Source organism: Ictalurus punctatus, chromosome 19 (assembly GCF_001660625.3).
Source record: "Ictalurus punctatus breed USDA103 chromosome 19, Coco_2.0, whole genome shotgun sequence".
Classification (NCBI taxonomy): Eukaryota; Metazoa; Chordata; class Actinopteri; order Siluriformes; family Ictaluridae; genus Ictalurus; species Ictalurus punctatus.
The window spans coordinates 8,336,438-8,347,631 of record NC_030434.2 but is presented as its reverse complement, the minus strand read 5'-3'; the positions used below and the strand labels follow the sequence as shown (position 1 = coordinate 8,347,631).

The following is an 11,194-nucleotide window of genomic DNA, read 5'->3' as shown; positions in this document are numbered from 1 at the left end:
CCGTAGAGCAGACGGCATGATTTACGCTTTTTTTTATTATTTATTTATTTTTTACGGACCGCAAACGAGCGTTAGAAAGACGCCGATCCGTTTACACGACGACCGTCCAAGCGAAAGACGTCGGATCTTTCACTGTAGAATCGTACCGTCGTTACGCGAGACATACATTTCCGAGGTCGGAAAAAGCCACGAGGTTCCTTTCCTCATGATGAGAATCGAAACGCACGATCAGACGTCCATGTCCCGGCGTGTCCGTTCTGACTTTAATCGGCGCTAGGCGATTTCCGTTTTTAAAAGTCTATACATTCAGGTTGCAGCCGTGTTCCGTACAATACGACGTTTATATGCGTACATACGGGGATATTCCTGTATACGCGGTTGTTGTAAGTACGCCCGAGATACCGAGCCTACAGCACAGCTAAGCAGCGGTCAGCACCCACAATTCCTCGCGGACCGAGCACGTCCATCCTTCCAGTGGGTTTCCTGAATACGGTGTTTATGCAACACATTTCTGATTAAAAACAGGAACGTTCCAGGGGTGGAAATCAGGATTTGGCGAATCAGAATCTGTATCGGTCACTCGGATTGCGACTCGATACTAATCGGAATATCGGGTGAATAGTTTCGATACCAGATAACTCAAGGGGCGTCGCCACGACGTCTCCATGGATACCGCACGACGTCTGAGAGACGCCGCCTAAAACGGTTCGCGGCTCAAAACTTTAAAAACAAGCCGTCGTTTGCTTTTTCCTTACTTTTCAAGTCTAGATCTTGGGAAATAGGAACGCCGAATCTTAAGCTGATGAGAAATGGTGATAAGCTATGAATAACGATCAGTTGGGGGGAAAAAATAGAAATAACCTTTACATAACCTCGTAAGAAACGAGTACGCTGACGGATTTTAAATATATTATATAAATATATAAATATATATATAAATAAATTTTTAAATGAAGCTCATTACTGACTTAAATAGTCAGAAGTACTGAATCAAAACTTCATAACCACTGACAAACCCAGTACAGGAAAGAGATCTTAGTAGGCGTGTACGCTAAGCAATTGCACATCTTTATTTTATATATATATATATATATATATATATATATATATATATATATATATATATATATATATATATATATACACACACACATATATTTTGTTACATAGACAAATAGTTTCAGCTTTTGACAACAGTTCTTTACATACTTTATACATAAATAGAAAAATATCCATATATATTTCTGTGCAAAATAATGACATTATTGGAAACGGACAGGCAGGAAACAGGGGGAACACAAACGCGTCGATGTTCGACGGCACATTATCCATCCAGTCTTTTTTTGCACTCGATGTTGATTTGTTTTGTGTCGCGTACACCGTGAAACATGATCTGATGTGTCTTCGACTCGGTTTTGGTTTAGAACGAAGAGTTCCGTTTCTAATTATAAACATAATTCTTTCTTTCAGCGCACTGTCCAGTGTGAATACGCACATGTTCGGGGGGGGGGGGGGGTCTTTAAAGAAAAAATACATATATATATATCGGTTCGGTTATTCGACAAGTTAAGACAGCGCAATTAAGAAGTTGAACATGATTCCTCGGCATTCTAATGAGAACTTCTTCAGAAACTTTACAAATATTATAATATCAATGCAGAGTGTAACACAGAGAGAGAGAGAGAGATGAGGGAACGACTGGTTATCACGGCTATAACATAAGGGAGAACAGGAACGAGACGCACAGAGAGAGAGAGACTATGTTTACATGGACAGCAGTAATGTAATTATGGACGTTATTCTGAATAAGACAATAATGTGATTAAGGTGTTTACATGATACATGTAGATGCATGTATTTCTCCTACTACAGGCCTATAGCAGGTAAGTATGCGGTTTGGGACGCGGCCGTGCTCTCTCGTTTGCCGCTAAACGGTCGAGCGCTGCCGTGTGTGATCGTGTCCTGTCGCACAATGTGGTGGAAACTCCGTCACGACGTTAATAGTGTGATTAAGGTGTGTACGTATCTGTAATACACGTCCATAACACGACTAAAACAGGAATACTCCACACGTCTTAATTCCATTCGTGTTTACTTCGAGTATGACTTTAATCTGATTAAGGTCATCAGTAGTCTCTGTTTACATGCTAGTTTCTTAGAGTATAGAGTATCGTCTTAATCGGGTTCATATCGGATTATTGTTGTCCGTGTAAACGTACTAAGAGGAAGAGGGAGGGAGGGAGGGAATGAGAGAGAGAGAGGGAGGGAAAGAGAGAGAGAGGGAGGGAAGGAATGAGAGAGAGGGAGGGAAGGAATGAGAGAGAGGGAGGGAGGGAGGGAGGGAATGAGAGGAGAGGGAGGGAAGGAGGGAGAGGGAGGGAGGGAAGGAGGGAATGAGGGAGAGGGAGGGAGGGAGGGAGGGAGGGAATGAGAGAGGGAGGGAGGGAATGAGAGAGAAGGAGGGAATGAGAGAAAGAGAGGGGAGGGGGGGAGAGGGAGGGAAGGAGGGAATGAGAGAGAGGGAGGGAAGGAGGGAGAGGGAGGGAATGAGAGAGAGAGAGGGAGGGAGGGAGGGAGGGAATGAGAGAGGGAGGGAGGGAATGAGAGAGAGGGAGGGAGGGAGGGAGGGAATGAGAGAGAAGGAGGGAATGAGAGAGAGGGAGGGGGAGAGAGAAAGAGAGAGGGGGGGGGGAGAGAAGGGGGAAATGCAAGTGAATGTATCAACATAATACAGAGTATCATATCACAGACTTCCAGACAGAAGATCAGATGGCAAAAGTTTTACAGTGACTAAAACAAACAAACAAACAAACAAAGCTGAATCCACGTTTTATTTCGTGGAGGAAAAAGGAAAGTGCGTTATGTTTCGGTAAGGAATAAATACACACGAAACGAAAGTTCGCTCCGTAACTTCGCTTCACGAAATCAACAGGAGCGAAGAGCTTTAACCCAGTGCTATGCAAATCTTCGGATTTCTTTAAAGTGCTTAGAGCTTTAATGGTTCTGGCCACGCCCCCGACGCGTGCACGCGTCTCGCTTGTCCTATCACGCTTCACATCGGTGGCTTTTCTGACTTTCTGAAATCTGCAAGAACTCGCCACTTCACCTCGTTCTAACTCGGAGACGGGAATGATGACCTGAATGATGACTCTTACCAAGACAATACTGTGGACTTGAAGAGATTTAGTGTTCCTCACCCAGTTTCCTCCTAAACAACTAACAAAACCCCCAAACACCTGTGTGTGTGTGTGTGTGTGTGTGTGTGTGTGTGTGTGTGCGCGTGCGCTATGTGTGTGTGTGTGTGTGTGTGTGTGAGACTGAAGCACTGTTCCATCATCCTTCATATACACCAGTGTACGTAGCTCTATTTCTCCACCCCGTCGCTCTCGGAGTAAGCTGGACCGTCTTTAAAAGAGAGCCGTCTAACGTTTAACCTAAGTCGACTTGCTCTGGCTGATGCCCGATAAGCTGTATTTGCCATTTTTGGGTGTTTTGTTGGTGCCGCTGCTTTGCGAGCCTTTCTGATCATCTCCGGTTAGGAGAGCTTTGATTTCCGACGGGATTTTTCCTTGGTCCATGGCGATGCACCACTGCTTGTACTGAAAAAAAAAACAAACAAAAAAAAACACACACACACACAGAGAGAATAAACGTTAACATACTGTCAGGGTTTACACATTTCGACAATCAAAACGTCTCCTATTATGACGTCAAAGCCTTCAGACCCGGTCTTAACCCCCGTCTCGAATCGAACGCGTCTCGTGGAGCAGTCTAACCGGTTTCAGTGGCCGGGGCAGGAAACGTCACGTGTAGCGTGAATACTAATGAGGTGTTTAAATAAACCATGAAGAGTTTTTGTGCATAGTACATGATTAAGAAGAGTTTGGAAACCCGCCTTCAGGTCTGGAATGATTATTTATATTCGGTTCGTCCTCTTGTCAGTCATTTTTATAGACACATGCCCTACCAAACCCGGCTGAATGAACTTGCTAATGCTAACTCTAGTCAGCATGCTAACTATATAGGGTCTAGGGGCGGAGCTTTGTGTACACAGATAGGAATGAGGGCGGGCTCAAAGACGCGAAAATTTTTTAAAAATGTACTTCTCATTCAACTCTGTGTATTTACAGTTAGAGAGCTTTCTTTCTTTTACAATTCTTTCCTAATGCATCTTCAAAAGAATCATTTGAATAGATGTAAATATTGATGAGTTTATAGTATTAAACAGAGCAGATATAGATCATTTAAATCACGAGCTGAAATTCACGCTGCTGTCTGAAAAAGTCCAATAGACGATATTTATCATTTCTTAGTACAAATAATGTGGACAAATATGTAGAAATGAATTTAAAAAAATTTTAAATAATGTAAACCAGAACAAGTGTATTACGTAGCTGGAAAAACAAAAACAAACAAACAAACAAAAAAAAAACGACTTCAGGTCCAGAATATTTGTTCATATTTGGATTGGCGTCTTGTCTGTCGTTTTATAGACACGCCCCCCAACACCCCTTCGTATACTCTTAGATCAGAGGTTCTCAACATTTTGTAACTAAAGCCCCCTCAATTTTGGGGGCGGGACTTAACAAGTAAAAAAAAAAACAATTATGCAAATCTTATTCAACTCCTCCCATTTAACCGTGAAGCGCCTTGAAACATGCGGCGCTATTTGATGTGTTGACGTAATTTCCACTGAAACAGGAAGTCAGGGGCGGGACATAGAGTGGCCCCTCCCCTTTTTTAAACAGCCAATAACGTTTAGCTCAACTCACAGCCTGTGCTAAGTTAGTAACGTGGATTTTTATAACGTTCGAGACGGGGACACTTCAGCTTCTAGAGGGCGTTCGATTGGGCAGAAAATCTGACGAGAAGCTGAAGTGCAGAATGATGTCATCGAAACCGTTGATCCGTATTGATGTTAGAGACAGACTGTACATTTTGAATGTGTATATCTTCTACGTGCGAGTTTTGGAGCGCACTAGCTCATAGATCATAGATCTAACTTTACTCTGAACATGGAGGACGTGACGAACCCACCATCTCTAGTTCTTCTCTCAGGGCGCAGATGGCTCTCTCTTTGCTGGACACCAGCTCCTCCAGGTACTGGTAGCGCAGCTTCTTCCTGGCTCGACATTCTCGCGCGCTCTGTCTGCTGCGTTCCAACTTCGCCTTCAGGTCGATCTTAGCCGGCTTTCGGCCGCGTTTCCCCGGTTTCTTCACCTTTCCACCAACCATCTGTTGAGAAAAGGGAGAGGCTGACGTTACGCTAACGCTAATCTTATGTCAAGAAATGTTACATTTAGTAAAGAAAATAACTGTTGCTACGTAACGAAACAGGAATAAAAAGTGTCGTTCTTTAATACACAGAAAAATCTCAAGTGTTGGCAAATTGCTGTGGTATAAGAGGAATAAGAGACTTTGGGACGCGCTGTAATAGAAAAAGCATCAACATTTAGGTGGTAATGCTGTAGTGTTATCATAATTAAAATATAAACAATATACAGTCCCCTCCGAAACTACTGGAACGGCAAGGCCGATACAGTGAAGACATTTGGGTTTGAGATCAAAAGATGAATGAACTTGATAAGAAAGTTTGGAATTTCAGCTTTCATTTCCTGATATTTATATGTGGACGTTTTAAACGACATAGAACACAGCACATTTTCTATCAGACCACCTAATTTGCATGCAAGCAAAAATATCTCAACATGTGACTGACCGGTGTTTCTTCTGACCCAGGCGTGTCTTGTTAGATTGAATGTTTAAACAATAAATAGCTCTGAACATCTACTCTTGGTTTGAGCCTTCAGTTTCACCTGTGAAGACTGCGCTTGTTGTTAAAAAGGACAAACCAACAAGAAGACCAGAGAGCTGTCTATGGGAGAAAAGCAAGCCGTTTTGAAGCTGAGATAAAAGCCAAGGTTAGCTTTTTTGCTAAGAAAAGGGGCGACTAACGTTACGAAAGAGAAAAGTTTAACTAGTAAAGAGAAAAGCAATGTTGATTATATGATCAAAAAGGGATTTTTTTATTTATTTAAATTTTTTTAAGTGTCAATCTTTAATGAATAAAAATGATCGGAAATAAATAAACTTCGCGTGGAAAGGTATCACATCACTCCACAGTATAATAAAATAAAACATAATATATATAATAATATAATATATAGCATTATAATCTATACTATATCCCTATAACAGCATGAACATCAAGACAACATTACAGTTATATATATATATATATATATATATATATATATATATATATTATATAATATTATTAATAATATATTAGAATTTTATTACCATATCTTTAGTGTTTATTAATGCTTATTATTAAGAATTTTTTTTAATCATTAAAATCTTAATACAATTTTTTTTTAATTCTGAGAAAAAATGAAGAAGAAGGTTAAGTTAAAGAAATGTCAAATGGTTAAAATATGAGAACACTGTTACGTGAGAAAATGTGAATAACGTGAACAGTGTGATGTACATCTTTATGCAAATCTACAGAAAAATCCCCTCCTGACCCTGTGCTCAACATCTGGAGCTGAACAGATGTGAAGTAAACCTGTGGCAATAAAGCTGTAAAGCTGTGTCTGGACTGCTAGTTAATTCCATCTGGAAGACTAGAGAAAGGTAACTAACTAGCTGGTTAGTTTGCATGCAGATGAAAACGAAAACGAAAACAACAACAACAACAACAACAACAACAACAACAACAACAACAACAGTTCCCCGCCCCTTTCAAACCGCCTTAACTAACACAACTGAACACTACAGCATGACTAATCAACAACCCATCACTGGTTTAATTATAAGAGCAGTGACCTGTTTATGTGAACTAAACTAATTTATCATCGCTTACCTTACTGTCATCCATTTTGGATGACCTGCACTTAGAGATCCAAACAGCTAGCTAGCTTGTTAGCTAACCAACCACCTGAACACTTGGTAATCAGCACGTGCAGATGGCCCGATGTCGTCGCGCGCGTTGTGAGAGGATGCACGAGAGTCCAAAAACCCGAGTTTAATCCGTGTCCTCAACAAACTCCGCGTCAAAACACGCACCCAAAACCCCGAGAGTCGCTAATGTTTTTAGCATCGTTTCCGCCCCTTAGACGTTTTCACGGACAGCCCACTGCGCGCGAGCATGTTGGGACTTAGTGTTTCTGTTAAAGGAGTCATGTTTGTTAGTTTGTAGGCGAAAGGACTCGGCTAAATCACGACTCTTATAGGAAAATAGCCCACAAGAGTGTTACTCCTCTTACACCACATGACACTTTTACATTTATTTCAGTGGGCAACCGTTTATAGTTACATTAGAAGGCCAAAAGTATGTGGACACCCGCTTTTCACTTTCACTTCCTGGTGATGGTGTGTTCGGATCATTTTACTGACTCGGATCTTTGAATCTCGTTCAGCAACATGAACGAATCTTTTTTTTTTCTTCTTTCGAGTCATTTCGTTCATTTCAGCAGAATATAATTAAAATGTTACATGTTAAATTCACCGACACATCTAGTACTTAATCAACTATAAAATAAACTATAGGTTAATGCAGCCGCGGCCGAATTATGAGAAACAGAAATGATTCATTCATAGCTTAGCATTAGGTCTTCAGGCTATGCAGTGTGTTAGTTCAAATCAAATCCTGATCCGAGTCGTTTTTTCTTTTGGAACGTCACATTTGACACGTCTGAAACAGAAATGATTAGTTCGTCTCTCGAGGCTTTTGGTTCGAGTCGTTCGTTCATCACGTGACCGGCCCATAGGGTGGATGCAGTGGAGCTGTGACGTGATGAACGAACGACTCGAACCCGAAGACTCAAGAGCTGAACTGATCATTTCTGTTTTTGGTACTGCGTGGTGCATTGCCTATAGGGCAGTCGCCGGAAGCACAAATTGACCCGAACCCGAAGACTCGAGAGGTGAAGTAATCATTTCTGTTTCCGGTACAGAACCTGTAGGGATGTTGCAGCGCATGTGCGGCCAACAAAGAACTAATCGCTCTTTGAGACAACTTGTTGTTCCCGAGTCATATTAAAGATTCGTTCAAAATGAACGAATCGTTCATGAATGACACATAACTACCTCACACCGGTATGTGGTTCTTCTCCAAAATGTTGCCACAAATTTGGAAGCACACGATTGTATAGAATGTCTTTGTATGCTGTAGCATTAACATTTCCCTTCACTGGAACTAAGAGACCAAGACCCGTTCCAGCATCACAACGTCCCTGTGCATGAAGACATGGTGTGTGAAGGTTGGAGTGGAAGAACTCGAGTCTCCTGCACAGAGTCCTGATCTCACTAATGCTCTTGTAGCTGGAATGAGCACAAATCCCCACAGCCACACTCCAAAATCTAGTGGAAAGCCTTCCCAAAAGACTGGAGGTTATTAAAACAGGGGTACTAAATCTTTTGTGTGAACGTGGCAACAAGCACAGATGGCTGTGGTGGTCAGGTGTACACAAACTTTTGGCCAAATAGTGTATATTTCCTCACCGGCCTCTATTTTTGTCTCTCTTCGAGCTAGGATCCCTGCTGAAAAAGAAAATTGTAGAAATTCTCATAGAATTTATAATGGTTATAATGGGAATTAGAGTTTGTTTTTAATGGAAACTGTAATGGTCCCTGTGGGTTCAGTTTTCTGTACTGCTTATCATTACAGGGTCGCGGGGAACCTGGAGCCTGTCCTAGGAGGCATGGGGCACGAGGCAGGGGACACCCTGGCCAGTGTGCCAATCCATCGCAGGGCACCATGTGGGTCTCTACTGGTAATTTGTTGCCTTCTATTGGTGGCATGTTATGTCTAGTGGATACCATCAAGGACCGATAGAACACTTTTGACATTTGGTAATGTTTTTAATGGTTACAGCTGGTGAAATCCATTAGAATTTCTGTGATAGGTTCTATTTTTTTTTTTTTTTCAGCAGGGATGTAAGGAATAACATGCTGGGGTGGTGTGTGTGGTGTGATGTGGTAATGTGTTATTCCGCTTACACCGCTACTTATACGTTTGCCAACGGTTACAATGCGGAAAACTTTCGGACCCTTCCTTGTTTCACGTATTAGAACAAGCGCCTCATATAATATAAACCTACTGTTTGAAGTACAGCCGGAACTACACTACTGTCAGAGCTGTGCTGTTATTAAAAGGTAAATGAATCAGCGCCATCATATTTCGACGACCGTGTATGCATGACAATGCTGTTGAATTCTTTAATCTGATTGGTCAGAAGGTGCGCATTAGTTTTGTATGGCAGCACGGCTCGGACAGGAACGACAGGTTTATTGTATAATTCGTCATTGTTTCTATAGTAACAGCTCTTACACATGGACTTGTACGGTAGAAGCTCCACATAATCTAAGAATAATGATTAACAGATAAAAAGTGAGATATTTATTTCTGCAAAGAATACACTTCGAGGTGGGAACGGCACTCAGCTGTATGTCGTCCCGCATCACACCACCCCAGCGTGGATTATTTTCCTATAATCTTATGCTCAGTCGTGTGTTATTCCTTACTTACAATCTGTATGAAAGGTTTGACTATGGGGTACCATTCGAATCGTGACTGCTTCCTTGGCATGTGAAACATGTACACCACCAAATGCAAATTGTTCAACAGAGTGAGGAACAAGAAAGTAAGCTCTGGTGATGGTCTAAAACGCTCCTCTCGACCGAGCACTTATTGATTTTCCTCTACGCGACGTGTTTTTATGCCCTTTACATATTTCAAAGCTCGCAGGCCGCGAATGACACAACGCTCAGCTCAGCAGGGGTTGCTGCTTTTTAAATACCGCTCAAAAGGTTAAACACAGCAGACTGTGGTTAACCAGACTGTCTAGTGATGAAGGCTCGTATAACGGTATAAGGACGATGATAAGGGTACAACGTAATAAATATGACTATTATTATAATAATATTCTATAACAGAAGCTCTGACTGAAATTCTGGCACGAATTCAAATCACAGATTGTTTTAATACTAGTAGTCGTGTTTCGTTCATGCTTTGTTCACGCTGATTTCTTTGAAGATAGCTGATAAATTGGGTCAGGGATGCTCATCTGTCTCCACTGTCTCAGACATTTCTGCTGATGACTGTAAGCATTCCGCGCCTGAAGTGTAGACTTTCCGCAGGAAACGGCTTTATTTTGATGCGGTCTTGAATGAGCACATACTGTCGTTTAATTGGCTTACAGTCTTCTAGGCTTAAATGGATTATTATTATTATTATTATTATTATTATTATTATTATTATTATTATTATTATTATTGTTTAAATCCCTAACAGTGATCAAAAATAAATGTAGCTAAGTTGAATATTATATTTTTTAAAAACTGAAGTAAATCTACTATGATTTAATTATACTAAAAAACATAGTTCATTACAGTGAACTATATAATCAATACTATATACTACATGAGAGTACATGTAGTTTGTTACTTTCTGCCCTGGAATATAAATAATAATGAAAATTATGAAAAACATTACAATATACCACAGCACGGCTGAATTCTCAAATCTGATTGGTTAGATTTTTGTACACCCGTAGTTCTGTCTGTAACATAAACAGTTTGTCACTGTTGTGTCATGGCCTCCAAACTCTGGAATTCTTTACATCAATCTTTTTTCTTAACACTTTCAATTTTCTTCTCACTCCTGTTTATTTATTTATTTATTTTTATATATGAGACCTTGGGTATGAGAAATGCATTATAGAAATTAAACATATTATTATCCATCCATCCATCTTCTATACCACTTATCCTACAGGGTCACAGGGAACCTGGAGCCTATCCCAGGGGGCATGGGGCACAAGGCGGGGTACACCCTGGACGGGGTGCCAGTCCATCGCAGGGCACAATCACATACACACTCACACACCCATTCATACACTACGGACACTTTGGACACGCCAATCAGCCTACCGTGCATATGTTTGGACTGGGGGAGGAAACCGGAGTACCCGGAGGAAACCCCCGCAGCACGGGGAGAACATGCAAACTCCACACACACACACAGCGGCAGGAATCGAACCCCCGACCCTGGAGGTGGGAGGCGAACATGCTAAACACTAAGCCACTGTGCACCCAAACATATTATTATTATTATTATTATTATTATTATTATTATTATTATTAGTAGTAGTAGTAGTAGTAGTAGTAGTAGTAGTAGTGGTATTATTAT

General features: G+C 41.1%; 1 protein-coding gene across 1 annotated transcript; it reads right to left on the bottom strand.

The window, feature by feature from the left end:
- Window positions 1-1,135: 1,135 nt before the first annotated feature.
- Window positions 1,136-7,149, bottom strand: crebl2 (cAMP responsive element binding protein-like 2). Its single transcript, XM_017494551.3, has 3 exons — window positions 6,866-7,149; window positions 5,038-5,235; window positions 1,136-3,599 (listed from the first exon to the last, which is right to left on the bottom strand). The coding sequence occupies exons 1-3, from the start codon at window positions 6,878-6,880 to the stop codon at window positions 3,435-3,437; spliced, it is 378 nt and encodes a 125-aa protein (XP_017350040.1). The 5' UTR covers window positions 6,881-7,149; the 3' UTR covers window positions 1,136-3,434.
- Between the last annotated feature and the right edge of the window lie 4,045 nt (window positions 7,150-11,194).

Coding starts and splice junctions, on each gene's coding strand:
- crebl2 (XM_017494551.3), bottom strand. Junction 3,600..5,037: donor TGAGAGAAGAACTAGAGATG/GTGGGTTCGTCA, acceptor TTTTTTTTTCAG/TACAAGCAGTGGTGCATCGC.